This window comes from Triticum urartu, chromosome 2A (genome assembly GCF_056163025.1).
Source record: "Triticum urartu cultivar PI428250 chromosome 2A, HENAU_Tu73, whole genome shotgun sequence".
Classification (NCBI taxonomy): domain Eukaryota; kingdom Viridiplantae; phylum Streptophyta; class Magnoliopsida; order Poales; family Poaceae; genus Triticum; species Triticum urartu.
Window position 1 is genome coordinate 765,226,253 of NC_141874.1, and position 19,168 is coordinate 765,245,420.

The following is a 19,168-nucleotide window of genomic DNA, read 5'->3' on the forward strand; positions in this document are numbered from 1 at the left end:
ATTTAAAACATGAAAAAAAGTTCTAAGTTGTGAATATTTTTATAAAATTATTGAATAGAGCTTTATATTTTATAAACATTTTCTTATAATGTTGCGAATTATATTGTTTTAATGCGTGAACATTTTTAATTACCCGAGAAATGTTTTGATTGGTGCAAATGTCTTTTTTATGAATTATACGAACAGAGTTTAAAGTGTCGATGAACAATTTATGAACGACGTTTACGCAGCCAACAGGCTCGACGATTTATCACAAGCGCGAGACATCTGTCATCTTCGCCGCCTCCCCCACTCATTGTTCGAGTCAACAGAGCTAAAACTATTATCGCCCAATGCAACTAAAAAAAATCAAACGGTTTAATCACAACTAAGGTGCATTATTGTTGCCAAATGTAAATCTAATAAAATTTATTCCAAACTTTTTAATTTTTAAAATATGTTTTACTAACTTATTATTCTGAGAAGTATAGTTACTTAATAATTTGGTTCGCATAGTTGTTCATAACAATATTTTCATCAACATATGGTGTTCCTCATTAGAGGGCTCTAACTCGTATCACTGAGAAATCCATTTTGTGTTGCCAAATTCAGATCGTACGTTGTACAGATATGAGAAAAATATAAAAAAAATGATGTCTCTGAGGATTAATCAGTGACTTCCATAAATAATGTCATATACATTGTCGTGTTCTCATACTATTAAAGTTCTTAATATAATTTCTAATGCTCAAGGTCTAACGATTATCTTGATGCGTGCGTTCTAGTGTATGAAATGACCAATTTTTTTTATTGATGTTGTATGAGGTTTACAAGAAGTTTGTCATCCATGTTAACGTTTTGTTTTACCGTGAACTAATGTCTTACATGTTCTAGTGCATTCATTAGTATTATTGTATACAGCAGGCATACACAGTGTCTGTGAAAGACAAAGTAATTGTGGCGCGTCATATATGCCACTAGACTCAGCCATGCAAAGATGATAATCTTCAACGGCGATGCACCCAGGTGGGTGTAGCTCCCGAGCCTCCGGCCAACTCTTGCAGTCGGGTGGAGGGCCTTGTGATGATGGCAGATGCATAAAGTTGACTGTGCCGAGGAGATGCCCCCGAAACCTGATGCAGCGAGGAGCCTACTGAGGCGAAGTGGAGCCCCCGAGCCTGGACGCGACGAGGATGTTGGTGTTAACCATTGTTGTTTAGGTGTGTGTGTGTCATGTTTATTTCCAGTTCATCCATGTAGTTGAAGCTGCGGCAGTGTGTGCACGTAGAGTTGTGTTCGCGTGCACAATGCAAAGCTAAATGGGTTGTGATTAGTTAGCTGCATGTGTCAGTCTGTGAGGAGTCCGGCCGGCCGAGTTGTGTAGCAGACCAGAGATGGAGAAAGAAGCGGGCGCAGGCAGTTGCGGCATGCATCAAGTGAGGGCTTATCCATCTGCAGTGTGAACTTGTGGAATGGTTTCCTTGATTGTCGAGAGTTACATGAAGGAGTACATATATAGATTGGCTGGTACAACCATCGCAAGAACATGGGACAGATCGTGCAACGATCGTGGGCCAAGTAAGCAGGCCCATAGCTACTGACTAACACCCCCCCGCAGTGTCAGCGGCGGGCTCGACGACGTTGAGACTGGCATGAATATCGAAGAATGGCGTCGCCGGCAGGCCTTTGGTGAAGATGTCAGCAAACTGGGCACTTGTAGGGACGTGAAAAACTCGAACGTCGCCCAAAGCCAGCTTCTCGCGAACGAAGTGTATGTCGATCTCGATGTGCTTGGTTCGTCGATGCTGAACAGGGTTGCAGGACATGTAGACGGCAGAGATGTTGTCACAATACACAATAGTGGCCTGATGAAGAGGACGACGAAGCTCACTTAGGAGTTGGCGCAACCACACCGTTTCTGCGACAGCATGAGCAACTGAGCGATATTCGGCCTTCACGGACGACCTGGAAACGGTAACCTGCCGCTTCGAAGACCATGAAATCAGATTATCACCCAGGTACACACAGTAACCCGAAGTGGACCGACGAGTGTCCGGGCATCCTGCCCAATCTGCATCTGAGTACGCTGTGAGAGTAGTTGGAGAGGAAGGGGTGAAGGAGAGGCCATGATCAAGAGTGCCTTTGAGGTAACGCAGAATACGTTTGACATGATTCATATGCGGAAGACGTGGGTCGTGCATGTATAGACAGGCTTGCTGGACAGCATAGGTTATATCAGGACGTGTGAGGGTGATGTATTACAAAGCGCCAGTGATGCTACGGTAAAGAGTGGGATCGTCAGCGGGGCCGCCGTCAGCGGAGAGCTTAGAACCGGTTTTAGCAGGTGTGCGAGCAGGATGACAGTCGATCATGCCGGCTTTGGAGAGTATATCAAGAGCATATTGACGCTGCGAGAGAAAAAGACCGGTGGAAGAGCGAGAGACGGCGATACCAAGAAAATGATGAAGAGGTCCAAGATCCGTCATGGAGAACTCCGAGCGAAGAGAAGAGATAATGTGTGAGAGGAATGCGTCGGAAGAAGCGGTAAGCACTATATCGTCAACATAAAGAAGTAGATAGGAAATGTGATCGTTGGAGTGAAAAATAAAGAGAGAAGAATCAGAGCGAGAAGGAGAGAAACCAACGCGCTGAATGAAAGAGGCAAATCATTGAAACCACGCACGCGGGGCCTGTTTGAGCCCGTACAGAGACTTCTGGAGGTGACAAACGTGGTCGGGGAGTGTGGGGTGAGAGAAACTGAGAGGCTGTCTACAATATACAGTTTCGGTCAAAGAGCCATTGAGAAAGGCGTTTTTAACATCAAGCTGATGAATGGGCCACGAAGAGGAGACGGCTAAGCTAAGAACAACGCGGATGGTGCTCGGTTTAACGACCGGAGAAAACGTTTCGTCAAAGTCGATGCCAGGTTGCTGAGAGTCACCACGACAGACCCAACGAGCTTTGTAGCGAGAAAGAGAGCCGTCAGAATGGAACTTATGACGAAACACCCATTTGCCGGAGACGATATTGACACCAGAGGGGCGAGGGACGAGAGACCACGTGTTGTTGAGAAGGAGAGCGCCATGTTCTTCTTTCATGGCTGCGTACCAGTTTGGGTCCAGGAGAGCGGCTTTGTAGGACTTGGGGATGGGAGAGATGGGTGTGGTGGTGGTGGAGAGGTTGAGACGATCCACAGGAAGACGAAAGCCCGCCTTAGCACGAGTACGCATCTGATGGTCATTGGCTGGGATAGGTGCAGGTACAGCAGTACGAGGCAGTTTAGAAGAAGGAGGCGGCGACGGGAAGGAAAGCGAAGAGGGGGAGAGAGAAGAATCGGGCACGGAAGGAGAGGCATGCAGATCGGGAGAAGGAGTTGGGATTGGTGAGGCAATGGGCCCGGGCGAATGGGGACAAAAAACGGTGGTGGGGGAGTGCGGTGGTGGGGAAAGCGAGGCAGCACTGGGGGCGTCGAGGGGAGGCGGCAGATCCGAGGAAGGTGCATGGGAGCGGGCGGGTGGGACGGTGTGATTGGTGGGAGCAGATTCAGCAGCGGGCCCCGGGTGAACAGGGCCATGCAGCGCATGCACGTCGATCGTTTGTGGGCGCGTAGGGGCAGGAGAAGCGCCGGAAATTGGGGCAGAAAAATCTAGAGTTTGGTGAGAGGCGTACGGAAAGTTTGTTTCATCAAACGTGACGTGGCGAGAGATAAAAACGCGACCGGTGGGGAGGTGCAGGCAGCGATAGCCCTTGTGTGAATCGGAGTAACCAAGAAAAAGACAAGGCAACGATCGTGGAGCAAGTTTATGAGGCGTGGTCACTGTCAAATTAGGAAAGCAGAGACAGCCAAATACACGAAGATCAAAGTAGGCTGGGGCGGTGAGGAAGAGGGACTCGTAGGGGGGAAAACGTGGGCAAGTTTTGGTGGGACGAATATTAAGAAGAAAAGTGGCATGGCGAAGGGTTTCAGCCCAATATGTGGAGGGCATGGATGCTTGGAGGAGAAGGGTGCGAAGAATGTCGTTGATAGTGCGGAGGGAGCGCTCAGCTTTGCCGTTCTACGGTGATGTATATGGGCAGGAGAAACGAAGAAGAATGCCGTGGTGTAGAAAGAAATCACGATTGCGAGTGTTATCAAACTCACGACCATTATCGCATTGAAGAAACCGAATAGGGAGAGAGAAGTGAGCAGAGACATATCGGTGGAATTTGACAAACAAACTATGAACATCTGACTTTGAGCGAACGGGAAAGGTCCATACATAATGAGAGTAGTCATCTAAAAGTACAAGGTAATACTTAAAACCAGAAACGCTAGGAGTAGGTGATGTCCAGAGATCACAATGCAACATTTCGAAAGGAAAAGAACTACGCATAGTAGATGCACCAAAGGGTAGCCTAACGTGCTTGCCCATTTGGCATGCATGACACAAAGACGAATCATGGACGCCCGATCATGAGGGAGCCGAAATTCCTGAAGAAGGGTGGTCGTTGTAGCAGGTTGGGGGTGACCGAGCCGGCGGTGCCAGAGAGTGACGGAGGCGAGCATGGCATGAGGCGAGGATGAAGGAGCATCGCGAACCGTGTACATATCGCCGGAGCTATTGAACTGAGCTATCTCCACCTTGGTGCGAAGATCCTTCACAGACAACCCAAAGGGATCAAACTCAACAGAAACTTGGTTATCAATTGTAAAACATCGAACAGAAATGAGATTTTTGATGAGGGCAGGGGCGACAAGAACTTCTCGAAGAAGTAGAGGCGAACGTGAAGAAGAAAGAGTGGAAGAACCGACGCATGCAACAGGAACGGAGGAACCATCACCGATAGTAATGGAAGGGAACAAAAGAGAGGGGCGAAGGGAGGAAAGCGTACTATCAGATGCAGACATATGCGAGGAGGCGCCAGAGTCGAAGATCCATTTGTTACCTGTGTCCTGAGTGGTCAGGGAGTTCATGGCGACGATGAAGGCAGCCTGGTCCCAAGCAGGTGCAGCTGTAGTCGAAGTAGAGGCAGTGGACTGGCTCGATGGAGGAGCAGTCGACGAAGAAGCAGCAGCATCCCAGCTAGCCGTCGGAGGCGCGCCGTAGGGGTACAGAGAGTACGCCGTAGGCGCGGCGGCCGCCTGGTATAGTGGCGCGTACGCGGCATACGCATGTGGAGGAGGGCGCGCACCGAGCAGGCCAGGAGCACCGACGGGCGGGCGCAGACCGGGCGCCCAACTGCCGCTGTACGCCGGTGGGGCGCCGTAGGGCGACGGCGCGGACCAGGGCATGGGCCAGGCCTGAACAAGCCCGGTCCACGGATCATGCGAGGGACGCCAGGTCGAAGGATCGGAGCCGGAGGGCAGCTGGGGTGGCGGTGGAGCCGGGGACGCAGAGGCCGGTGCAGAGGCGGACGAGGAAGTCGCGGATGCTTGCTTGGGCGGGCGGTAAACGGGGTTTTTGCCCTTGTAGTTCGGACTTGGACGCCAGCCAGGTGGAGGTTGATGCGTGGGCGCCGCTGGCGGAGGTGCCGGAGGCGCCGGAGCAGACGGACGAGCCGTGGTGTGGAAGAGCCAAGGTGCGTTGGCCTTGCGCTGCTGGTTCTGCTCCTCCATTTGGAGCATGGAGCGGGCCTCAGCGAGGGTGGGAAGTGGGCGGAGCAGCGGGATGAGGGTGGCCTGCTGTGCGAAGCGGTCATCAAGACCGCCCATCAGAGCATGAAGAAGGGATCGGTCGGCAACCACCTCGCCAAGTTCACGCAGCTCATCGCCGATGGCCTTGATGCGTTGACAGAAGACGCCAACCGGACGATCGCCCTACGTGATGGTGCGAAGCTCGGTGTTGAGGGCGGAGACGCGAGCGTCGCGGTTGTCCTGGAAAAGGCGATGGAGCTCGAGCCAAATATCGCGAGCAGACGCGCCGTCGGTGACGACGAGGTTGAAGAGCTCGGTGGAGATGCGCGTGTACAACCACTGAATGATGGCGAGGTCGTCCTGCTTGAGCCACCGGGGATCGTGAGAAGCCGGGGGCGAGTCGCCGGAGATGTGGTGCAGAAGAGAGCAACGACCAAGATGGATCTCAAACAAGTGGCGCCAATGGTAGTAATTGTGGCTGTGGAGGTCGAGGACGATAGGGATGAATGGGGTGATGTCCGTGATGGTGTCTCTGAACGACAGAGAAGGGACGACGGTGGTCATGGCAGCGGTGAGGGGTGGGGGCGGGGGAGGTGCGGGAAGAGGTGGGTGGCCGCCGGGAAGAGGAGGAGGAGTTGGCGGGCCGCCAGGGAGGGGAGCAGTCATCTGGCCGCCGGGGAGAGGGAAGGGTGGGTTGCCCTCCCGTATTGGAGGGGAGCAGTCATCTGGCCGCCGGGGAGGGGAGCAGTTGGCAGGCCGACGGTAGTGGGAAGGGTGGGTTGCCCTCCCGTATTGGTCATGGTGATCGTGGAGGAAGAGGATAGAACCGGGTGTCTGATACCATGTAAACTTGTGGAATGGTTTCCTTGATTGTCGAGAGTTACAGGAAGGAGTACATATATAGATTGGCTGGTACAACCATCGCCAGAACATGGGACAGATCGTGCAACGATCGTGGGCCAAGTAAGCAGGCCCATAGCTACTGACTAACATGCAGAAACTTGGGAGCGACTCAAAGTCTGTACGTGTGAGCAGTTAATGGAGAGATTAGTGGGTCAAGCCGTTAGCTAGTGCGTGTGTTGGCTGCTCTATTTTATCCCTTGTAATCCAGTTCATTCAGACTATGAAGAAATACAGAAAAAGGCATAAGTGTGCGTGGTGTCAAGTTCGTGAGTGTCTCTTCTACCTCCTGTCCATGCGTGTTTCTCCTGGGCAGAGACTAGAGAAGCCCCGAAGACTGGAACCGGTGAGGCCGAAGCCTTGGAGCCGCTAAGGCGAAGTGGAACTCCCAAACTTGGATGCCCTGAGGTGCCTGATGGGGCGAAATGAAGCCCCCGAGTCCGAAAGAGGCGAGGCCAGAGCCTTCGAGCCCCCAAGGTGAAGTGGAGCCCACGACCCTAAATGCGGCAAAGGGCCTTAAAGGGTAAAGTGAAGCCTTCGAACCCGGAAGAGGCAAGGCTGGAGCCTTGGAACTGCCGAGACAAACTTGGAGTACCTGTAAGTTCAAGAAAACAAGGAGAATTTGCAATTTCATTTGGTCAAACACTGGACACCAAGTGGACATTTACATGCATAGTTAATAAAAAAAACTTCTGTAAAGTATATCTTATGAACTATTTCACCCCGGTGCTAATAATAAGCATAAAGGGAAACCTAGAATGCTGGCTAGATTTTTGATGCTGTGCCTGGTCAATGCGATAGTGAGGTCGATTTAGATGCAGCCCCCGAGCTTTGATAGCAAGGGTAGTAATTTAGGTTTGTTTCCATTATGTTTGCTGAGTTTTCTTATGCACAACGCGACTAGAAATTATTCAGCCTCCGGCTTCCTTTGACGGGGCACGACACGACTAGAAATTACTCATCCTCCGGCTTCCTGTTTTTGTTCTTACGTCGATGCCGCCCCAGGCTCATGTTCTTTTGGGAGGTCGGTAATGATGAAGTAGCCCCCATGTCCAGATCAAATGAAGGAACATATACCATGTAGCCTTTTTGCTGAGCTGCAGGGAAGTCCGCTTCGCGCGATGCAGCCCCTGAGTCCGACAAGCAAAGAGATGCGTTTGTTGCGCCTCATCGTCTATCCCGAGGTGTTCATTGAAATTTATAGCATATGAAATAGCAAATCACAAATGGGAAAGTGGAAATTTTCTTTATTGTTTTGTTTTATAAAAGCGCGGAGCGCAGCTCACCCGCTAGATGTGGGTGTGAGTAGAAATCAAGCGGTGCTCAGATGACTTGGAAAATAAGAAACACATTGTAGAGTAAAATCTGATGCTTAAGCATCGAGATGACTTAGCTTTATATGCTTGGGCATTATTAGCGTTGTTCGAGCAAGCGAAAATTATGAGTTCGCAAACTGGTCTTGGTGAGGCAAAGCCCTCGAACTGGGCGCGGCGTGGCAGAGGCGGACGTCTGGGTTGGCGTAGACAGGGGAAACTATCAGGGGCTCCCAGCCTTGGGGTACTCCAGGTACTCCAATGTCAAAAATTATATTTTTAATGTTTCAAAAAATTCCGGAAAAAATTATGAATGTTCACAATGAATGTGGCTACAAGCCAGATCCAAACTCGAAACACACGTTGAGAAACAAAAATGTGAAATCTAGCATGAATAGTGTAAAGAAGAGACAAAAGCAACATTGACACTATTCAGATCTGGATTTCTCTTTTTTATTTCTCAATCTACATTTTGATTTTGAACCTGAAATTTTTAAGGGGCATGTAGCGACGTTCCTTGTGAACATTCTCAATTTTTTCTAGAATTTTTTGAAACATTAAAAATATATATTTTTACATTGGAGTACCGGGAGTACCCAAAGTTGAAAGCACCGGATACTTTCCCGCGTAGACGGGACAGTGCGATAATGTCCGTCTTGGCGAGGTCGGCTCGCAAGGTGACAGCGGGAAGCGGTCATCGATTTTTCTGCATAAATGAAGTAGTATGGGTAGAAGAAATAAATTCTCATAGGAATTAATATGTTTGAGCAAAATGAATATATATACTGCACTCCAGGTAGTAAGTGGTGAGTTGGAGCCCCTGTGACAGATGCGAGGCACCTCGTGTCGAGTTATATCGTTGGTTCACATGGGCAAAAGGCACAAGTTTGACCTCGAGGCGAAACTATTTTACAAAGTGAACTATTTTTGAAAGTATTTCACCCAGTTGATCTTTAATGTGTAGCGCCTGACAGCAAGGCGATGCACTCTACTATGCAGCGCCTAACACTCAGACGCCACACCTTGCAGCGCTTGACAGCTAGGCACTGCACTACACCGTGCAGCGCCTATCTCTAAGGAGCTGCATAGTAGAGTGCAGCGCCTACCTGTAAGGAGCCGCACAAAAGGGTTAGAAGTGTGAAATATTTTCAAAAACAGTTTAATTTATGAAATACTTTCGTTTTGAGGTTAAATTTGTCAATTTTTCCGTTCAGATGTCGTTTTACTTACAAGCAGTACCATAACGACATAACGTGTAGTACGTGGTAACGCCGAGCGACCGACAACGTTGCCATAACTTGATGCCATATAGGATGAGTCGATCTGAACTCCCTGCAATGCTGCAAAGGCCCTGATAGGTAGACGGTAGTCGGATTGAACCATCACTAGTATAGAACCAGGCTTTACCATCGATTCGTAAAACCTTTTAGTGTCGGTTCTGCAACCGGCATTAAAGGAAAAAACAGCCCACCTACTGGGCCGGCACGGCCTGCATATAACCAGAAACTCAATCTCTAGTTGGGCCAGGATGCAGGCCTGTGCGGCCTAGTAGGCCTCACAGGGCAGAAGACTTGCAATAGACCCACAAAGGCTTGCTTAGAGAGGAGCTCGACACGGTAGCCGCGGCGAGGTTTATAAACCGGTGCGAGCTCCTCTCAACTAGCGAGGTAGGACTAAACACTGTTCATTGCGGGTGACAGCGCACCCCTTTAGTACCGCTTGGTGGTATGAACCCGTACTAGGGGGGGGGGGAGGTCTTTAGTACCGGTTGAAGCCACCAACCCGTACTAAAGGCCACCACCACTTTAATACCGGTTCGTGACACAAATCGGTACTAAAGGTTCGCCATGAACCGGTACTAATGAGCGTCACCCGCCTAGCCGTCCGAACCGGCACTAATGTGTGACCATTAGTGCCGATTTAATTACAAACCGGGACTAATAAACTTTAATTAGATCTTTTTTTACTAGTGCATCAATGATTCACATGCATTGTAGGCAAGAAAGCAGTAGCTAGGATTAGCCAATACCATGGCGCCATCCATGCATTTTTCCGGTGCCGGTGCCAGTGCGTACGTTGGGCCTTGGCAGGATGTGTCAACTCGACTTGATGTCCGGGACAAGGACACTGCATTTGTCTTTGTATTTTTGTTGGCAAGGATGGCGATTGTATTACTGCTGCTGCTCACATGCATGCGCTTGATTATTGATGATCACTCGAGACATGCATGCATGTAGTAACTCCGGCTAGCAACAGAGATTGACACTGACTAGTTGTGAAATGACAATCCGCCCGGTGCTGTGTGTGCCGTGTCGATCGTTTGGTGGCTACTGAAGAGATTGATCAATTCATCCACCATGGATGCAACTGTAGCAGTGCCCCCTGGCGTGGCCGTCATGTGGGCTAGGCTAGCTAGCTCTAGCAAGTGGAGGGGCTCATCAGCTAGCCATGGATGCACTTTTTCTCTTACTTTTTCTTCTCCCTATGTAGTAGGCTAGTAGCTTAAATTAGTTACGTGTTGTGCTTCTTCCTTTTTTGGCTGTGAAAACAATAGCTAGCCATGTCTGACTGATGATCCACCGGCCGTTTGTGAGTGCATCACGCTTGACCTGAGCACACGTACGAGATCAACACCTATGTGCGTCCTACGGCGGTTCGGCTACCTATATATAAGGTGCATCACGCACCACGTCCACCGAGGCGCGCGGTGCAACTTTTGCCTCTCCACTAGAAGATTCCTCTCATGACCTCTCATGGCGCAAAGTTTTATATTCTTGCAGGCTTTCAAATAAGCATCTTTTTTTGGTCCCCGAGATTACAACCCCTTTTCATCGGAAAAAAAGGTCACGACCTCTTTTCCCCTTTACATTGCCTCCTCATATATATATGTGTCGTCACTTTAAACAACGAACATCAAGTTATAATTTACCAAAATTTATACCCGTGAAATTGTATTCGAATGAAGTTTCTAATGATGTATTTTTCATGACGTATAACTTGATGTTCGTTGGTAAAATTAACGACCTTGGAATATACACCCGAATTATAAACCCAGAGGGAGAGGACCTCTGAACTAGTTTGCATTAACCTCGGGGTTATTTTTTTGTGACCAGGAACACTTGATTTAGGTGGTTCCAAACAGGGGCGGACCCAGGATTGGGCCAAGCCCAGGGCCCAGCCGCTACAGTATGGCTACAGTGCTGCTACAGTTCCCAAATTTGCTATAGGCAACGAAGTGATCCATCGTCACGCCCAGGTTCCAAACATAGTGCATGCGTCGCTTTGGGGGTGGGAGAGGGTGTGGCTCTGGTAAACCTTAGATATCGTCGCCTCCTTTCTGTGTCCCTCCCGCTGTGGCCGAAGGACGGGAGCCAAGGAGCTACCTTCTCACTTGGTTGTCTCTTGTGGGAGAGATCATGGCATATGCAACGGAGCTTCGATGCCGGGACGGCTCAGGCAAACCCTAGCCGCTGCCGCTTCCTTTTCATGCCTGTCTCCCCCACTGCCACCAGAGAACGACGATGGCGGGGCTACCTTCTTGTGTGGTTGTCTCCCTGGTGCGGGAGCACTCCATTCATGTGGCGTGGTGGCCCCGAACGGTGTGGCGTACACAATGGAGTTTGCATGCTAGGGCGGTTCGAGCAAACGCCCTAGCAGCAGCAGCCGCCTGCGCCTCCTCCCCTCCACCTACGTTCCCGCTACACGACAGCGGTGGCAGGACTACCTTCTCACGTCCTTGCCTCTCCCAAGCGGATAGCGCTCCTATCACGCAGCATGGTGACCCGAAATGGCGTAACGTACACAATGGAGCTTGGATGTTGTGACGGCGGCATGGACTCTTTAGGTGATGGCAATGCTGTGTGGCAGCGGCCGGGTCGCCGCTTGAGGCGGAGTTGGCTCTCCAGCACCCGATCTAGTAGGCGCCTGTTGGCGGCGGCTTTTCCTGGTCGACGGACTAGTCTGTACAACGGCGGGGACGCGAAATGGTGCAGCGGTGGTGCAACAGCGGGGACACGGAGTGACTGATCGATGAATTTTTGTTAGTGTGATCGGAGAATTAAAAGGTTGGACTGAATATATACTCTGAACATTCAGAAGTCTCCTCGACAAAAATTAAAGAATTCAGTTGGAAAGAAGAGAACAAAGCAGCAGATACGACTTTTTTTTTATCGTTCTACTACATACCAATATCATACACGGCGGTACAGTGTGCATTATTCCACACTTACTTTTATGACCATGGTTTATTTTGTCTTCGCCTCTATCAGTTTGCAAACACGTTGAGGTATCATGTAAATATCTACCCAACACTTTATTCTTCTATCTGTAGCACCCACACATGACATGTAAAATAGACCGAATCCATCAGCATAATTTTCAACAAATGTATACATGGATAATCCTGAGATATTACTTTAATAATTCTTTTTAATTGCGGTAGAGATGTGTAAATTTGCTTTTGATGAACTTTATATTATCAGCATTCTCAGTCTTCTTGTAGCAGTTCATTGTGTCTATCTATGAGCCCGACCCCGGCTTATATAGCACACCCGGGGCCCTAGGGTACATGGATCCTAGTCGGCTATATAGGAGGAGGCAGAATCGTCCACGATCCCAGCTTCTTGTCTTGCACGCCAAGCCTTTTGAAATCTTCTTGTCATTTGCCATGGGCCCCTCAAAGTGGCATAGGACGAAACCGACAAAGGGCTCCTCAGCCCGGCCCGCCAGGCTGGGAGTCATTGTGACCAGAGGCCCCTAAGTTAGGACACCATTAATGTTCACTTTTGTTTAATGAAACATGCAAAAAGTCATGGATGTGGTCCAATTTAAATGAAAATCACCCGGTTCGTTTCCAATTCCATTTAAAATATGTTTGGGCGTTTGAGGGACACGGTTGGATTGCCCGCTTCCGTATCACTGTCCGTGGATAGATGTTGTGCTCGTTTTAGAGGTCTACATTGGAGATTCCCTAAAGTTAGGAGGTGCCCATGGGAATCTCAGTGAAACCAAAGAGGAAGAAAGACATCACACTAAAAGATGCCCATGAAAATATTAATGAATTCTATTTGTTATTTAAGATTATTTTAATGCCATGCAACCTATTTTTGAAATGCAGGAAATTTTGTAATGCCATATTTTGTTTTGATTGGGATTTTTTTCCTTTCGCCTATATTATACATCGCTTACTGCAAGATGAAACTCGCCCTCGCCTACAGAGATCATTGAAAGTGGACCAGCCCAATAATTGGTATCGAGTGGTTTTTGTGAAGCTTCCGAGGACGCGTTCTTGGAACCTTCCGCCCGGTTTTGGGGAGGTTCTATGTGATTTTGCTAAAAAAACTTCATTTTTTTCCCGTGTCAGATTTCCATTTTTTCTGCTTTCTTTTTCCATAATTTTATGTTCATTTTTATTTTTTTGAAGTATATTTCAACTCTTTTAGAACATGTTGAATATTTTCCGTATATAAATCAATATGTTTAAGGTACAACCTGATTTTTATGAGTAGTTAAATACTTATCTAAATATATTTTGAACACATTTCGAAAATGCACAATGAACATTTTTATATACACAACAAATATTTCTAAAGACACATTGAACATATTAAAAATGTCATGCATATTTTTCTAAAATGTGCAAACATTTGGTAAGTGTTATAACATATTTTTAAACATCAAAATATTTTTATAGTGTGAAGCTTTTAATAAAATTATACAGCAAAGTTTAGATTTTAAGAATATTTTTTGAAAATGTTGCAAATTATATTTTTAAATGCGCGAACATTTTTAATTGCATGAGAAATGTTTCGACTGCTACAAAGATTATTTATGTTTTACACGAACATAGTTTAATATTTTCATGAAAAATTAATGAATGACGTTGAGTCAGCCGACGGACTCGACGGATTATCACAGCGCAAGACAGCTTCCATATTCGCCGCCTCCCCCACTCATTGTGCTAGTCAACACATTTAAAACTATTATCGCTCACTGCAACCGAAAATAAATCAAAGAGTTCAATGACAATTAAGGCGCATAAGTCTTGCTGAATTTAAATCTAATAAAATTTGTACTAAAATTTTCTATTTTTTAAAATATGTTTATAACTTATTATTCTGAGTAGTATATTTATTTAATAATTTGGTTAGCATAATTTTTCATAACAATATTTTCATCAACTTATGGTGTTCCTAGTTAGAGTGCACTAACTCGTATAATGAGAAATAATTTTTTGTGTAGCCAAATTCAAAATGTATAATCAGGACTTGCGTAAACAATACCATATACATTTGGATACAAATATGAGAAAAATATCTATAAAAAATTGCATGTCTCTGAGGATTAATCTGTGACTTGCGTAAACAATACCATATACATTTGGATAGTTTTTTATTATTGAAGGTCTTAATATGATTTCTAATATTTAAGGTGTAAGAAATATCTTGATGCGTGTGTTCTAGTGTATTTAATGACCAAAGAAAAATTATAGATGTTCTATGGGGTTTTGAAGAAGTTTGTCATCCATGTTAGCACTTCGTTTTACTGTGAACTAATGTCTTACTTGTTATAGTGGTTTCATTAATATTATTGTATACAACAGGCCTAACCCAGTGTGTACGAAAGACAAAGTAATCGCGACGTGTCATACACGCCACTAGACACTAGTAGAAAAGGGGGCAATGGTCTAGGCCGGGTCAGCCCATTAGTCCCGGTTCAGTCCAGAACCGGGACCAATGGGGGCATTGGACCCGGTTCGTGAGCCTAGGGGGCCGGTCGGGCCACGTGAGCCATTGGTCCCGGTTCGTCTGGACCTTTTGGTCCCGATTGGTGGGACGAACCGGGACCAATGGGCCTGGCTCCTGGCCCACCACCATTGGTCCCGGTTGGTGGACTGAACCGGGACCAAAGGCTGCCCTTTAGTCCCGGTTCATGCCACGAACCGGGACCAATGAGGTGCCTATATATACCCTCGCCCGCGAGCAGAGCACTCTAGTGCTTTGTTTTTCTCTGGCCGGTGACGGGAGGGGTTTGTGTGGTGCTCTAGCTCACCTCCTATGCACATGAGGTGTTCGATGAAATGCCCGAGCCACACTAGTTAAGCTTTCTCCTCTCGAAGCTCGACCTCAAAGCTCCATTTTCCTCGAGATTTGTCTAGATTTAGCGGTCTGTCACGCCCCACCCCCGTCTTCATCGCCGTCGATCACCCGCGCCAATCTCATCACCGACACCACCATGGTGAGCCTCTTGTTCTTATCTTCTTTCTGAAGGAAAAATATTCTTACTTGTATGTTTAGATAGATACTTGTATCATTTTCTTACTTTTATTATTGCATCTTATATAGTGCGATGGTTTTGGTATCCGCCATCGTCGGCCCTCGTCCTGTCTATAATTCGGATGTGGTATATATATTATCTTTATAACTATTGGTTCATTTATTGTTTATGAAAATTATGCGGACCAACGTAACATAGATTTTTTTATCTAGGATGTATGTGAACTGGAAATCCAACCGACCCTATTGTCGAGAGGTTAAATTTAGTTGAAGAAGAAAACAATTTCTTGAAGGAAAAAATAAAAAAAATTGAGGAGGAGAAGATGATATTGGAGTTGCATGTTGCGGATGTCGTCGATGATCGCAAGATCAAGATGGATGCAATGTGCTTGAAGATTAGAAAGATTAGAAAATATGCCATTCATACCGAGGCTTGGTATCATTATGCCGTTGGATCAATTGTTACCTTGGTTGCGATTATGATCGCCTTTGTTTTCGCATTTAAATGTTTTACATAGTTTCAATGTATGGTTTAATTAATTAGATGCTCTGGAGAGCTATATGTTGTTAGATGAGAACTATGTATGTACTTTGGTTTTAATGTGATGATGAACTTCTATTAATTTGGACACTTAATTATATATAATGCACGCAGATGAACCGGCAATGGATGTACGGTGACAGACACACCTCCGAGTACATTAAGGGCGTGCATGAGTTTCTCGATGCGGCTGAGGCAAACAAGCAGAATGGTTTTATGTATTGTCCATGCACTAAATGTGGGAATACGGTGTCTTACTCTAACCGGAAAATCCTTCACACCCACCTGCTTTAAAAGGGTTTCATGCCACACTATAATGTTTGGACGAGGCACAGAGAAATAGGGGTTATGATGGAAGACGACGAAGAAGAAGAGTACGATGACAACTATGTGCCCCCTGAATACCGTGATGCTGCAACGGGGGGAGCTGGTGAAGATCAAGAGGAACCAGACGATGTGCCCAATGATGCTGCAACAGGTGAAGCTGCTGAAGATCAAGAGGAACCAGACGATGTGCCCGATGATGATGATCTCCGCCGGGTCATTGTCGATGCAAGGACGCAATGCGAAAGTCAAAAGGAGAAGCTGAAGTTCGATCGCATGTTAGAGGATCACAAAAAAGGGTTGTACCCCAATTGCAAAGATGGCAACACAAAGCTCGGTACCGTACTGGAATTGCTGCAGTGGAAGGCAGAGAATGTTGTGCCTGACAAAGGATTTGAGAAGCTACTGAAAATATTGAAGAAGAAGCTTCCAAAGGATAACGAATTGCCCGACAGTACATACGCAACAAAGAAGGTCGTATGCCCTCTAGGATTGGAGGTGGAGAAGATACATGCATGCCCTAATGACTGCATCCTATACCGTGGTGCATACAAGGATCTGACCGCATGCCCGGTATGCAGTGCATTGCGGTATAAGATCAGACGAGATGACCCTGGTGATGTTCACGGCGAGCCCCACAGGAGGAGGGTTCCTGCGAAGGTGATGTGGTATGCTCCTATAATAGCATGGTTGAAACGTCTGTTCAGAAACGGAAAGCATGCCAAGTCGATGCGATGGCACAGTGAGGACTGTAAGAAAGATGGGAAGTTGAGAGCACCCGCTGACGGGTCATAGTGGAGAAAAATCGTGAGAAAGTACTGGGATGATTTTGCAAAGGACCCAAGGAACGTATGGTTTGCTTTAAGCGCGGATGGCATTAATCCTTTCGGGGAGCAGAGCAGCAATCACAGCACCTGGCCTGTGACTCTATGTATGTATAACCTTCCTCCTTGGATGTGCATGAAGCGGAAGTTCATTATGATGCCAGCTCTCATCCAAGGCCCTAAGCAACCCGACAACGACATTGATGTGTACCTAAGGCCATTAGTTGAAGAACTTTTACAGCTATGGAATGGAAACGGTGTACGTACGTGGGATGAGCACAGACAAGAGGAATTTAACCTAAAGGCGTTGCTGTTCGTGACCATCAACGATTGGCCCGCTCTCAGTAACCTTTCAGGACAGACAAACAAAGGATACCATGCATGCACACACTGTTTAGATGACACTGAAAGTATATACCTGGACGAATGCAGGAAGAATGTGTACCTGGGCCATCGTTGATTTCTTCCGACCAACCATCAATGTCGAAAGAAAGGCAAGCATTTCAAAGGCGAGGCAGATCACCAGAAGAAGTCCGCCATGCGTACCGGTGATCACGTACTTGCTATGGTCAATGATTTACACGTAATCTTTGGAAAGGGTCCCGGCGCACTAGCTGTTCCGAATGACGCTGAGGGACACGCACCCATGTGGAAGAAGAAATCTATATTTTGGGACCTACCCTACTGGAAAGACCTAGAGGTCCGCTCTTCAATCAACGTGATGCACGTGACGAAGAACCTTTGCGTGAACCTGCTAGGCTTCTTGGGCGTTTATGGAAAGACAAAAGATACACCTGAGGCACGGGAGGACCTGCAACGTATGCACGAAAAAGACGGCATGCCTCCGAAGCAGTATGAAGGTCCTGCCAGCTACGCTCTTACGAAAGAAGAGAAAGAAATCTTCTTTGAATGCCTGCTCAGTATGAAGGTCCCGACTGGCTTCTCGTCGAATATAAAGGGAATAATAAATATGCCAGAGAAAAAGTTCCAGAACCTAAAGTCTCATGACTGCCACGTGATTATGACGCAACTACTTCCGGTTGCATTGAGGGGGCTTCTACCGGAAAATGTCGGATTAGCCATTGTGAAGCTATGTGCATTTCTCAATGCAATCTCTCAGAAGGTGATCGATCCAGAAATCATACCAAGGCTAAGGAGTGATGTAAAGAGACGAGGCCCGAAGGAATGCACAACTGAGGTAAAGAGACGAGGCCCGAAGAAAAAGTTGAGCTCGGATGAAAGGTTTGAGATCATAGCAATTGCGCCCGACGGCCAACCGATTGAACCCATCCGAACAAAGAACGCATTTGTTGCTCAGTGCGGGGTTCTGGTTAGGGACAAGATCCCGATCAGCACCCAGCAATGGTTAAAGCCGGCTACAGAAGACCCTGAGGTGTCTTACGTCAATGATATGCAGAAAAATGATCTTTGGACTGAGCTGAAGTCAAATTTCACCCTACCGCCAGAGGATGATCCGGAGAAGCCAGTTAAAGAGCAATTAATCAAGTCTTTTGCTCTTAAGAGGATGGCAGACCTATTCAGGAGGTGGAAGAAAGAGCTGAATAGGTTTGTCGATAAAAAAGAGACACCAGAATTCAAGGGCAGATATGAGAAGATCAGAGATCACTGGCCCGCATTTGTGGCCAACAAGACATCGGAAAAGAGTAAGAAGATGCCGGCGACAAACAAGAAAAATGCTGCGAAGAAGAAGCTTCACCATCGCACGGGGTCAGGTGGCTACCTCGTAGCCCGGCCTAAGTGGGCCAAGGTTGAGAATGATCTGGTTGAAAATGGGATCGAGCCAGAGACAATGAACTGGCCAGACCGTTGTCGGACTTGGTTCTTCGGGGCTGGCGGAACCTTGGACCCTGTAACAGGGAAGTGCATTTGGACGGACGAGCAACTTGACATACCCTTGAAGAAGCTTCGGTACTATATCGCTGCAGCGCAGAAAGGGACGTTCCTTCCAGACAGAGAGAACGACGAGCTCACAAAGGCCCTCGGAAATCCTGAGCACCCTGGACGGACACGAGGCACGCCAGGCTCCATTCCGTGGAAGGCTGGGTTTCCGGACGCAGGCGGTTACAAAAGCCACGAGAGGAGGAAAAAATTGCAGCAGACCGGACTGCAGGCGCTGCACGCAAGGGTACAAGCGATAGAGGAACGAGAAGCAAATCGTAGCCAATGACTTGCCGAAGATTCCCCTGAAGCTACCCCGCCATCTCAGCGGAGAAGCAGCGTGGCTTCCACCGGGCTGCTTCAGCCGGAGCTTGTCTTGACGGCTCCTGCCAGCTATCCCGTGGATGCTATCGCGGAGGCTCAAAATTGCCACCTTATGACGCAATGGATTAATATGAAGGTCAAGGCGGCTGTTAGCTTTTTTTTCTAATGAACCCGAC

General features: G+C 47.5%; 1 protein-coding gene across 1 annotated transcript; it reads right to left on the minus strand.

Annotated features, from left to right (window-relative positions):
* Positions 1-4,577: 4,577 nt before the first annotated feature.
* LOC147988058 (uncharacterized) lies at positions 4,578-11,964 on the minus strand. Its single transcript, XM_087540505.1, has 4 exons — positions 11,949-11,964; positions 11,316-11,336; positions 4,906-6,123; positions 4,578-4,615 (listed from the first exon to the last, which is right to left on the minus strand). The coding sequence occupies exons 3-4, from the start codon at positions 5,669-5,671 to the stop codon at positions 4,578-4,580; spliced, it is 804 nt and encodes a 267-aa protein (XP_087396631.1). The 5' UTR covers positions 5,672-6,123; positions 11,316-11,336; positions 11,949-11,964.
* Between the last annotated feature and the right edge of the window lie 7,204 nt (positions 11,965-19,168).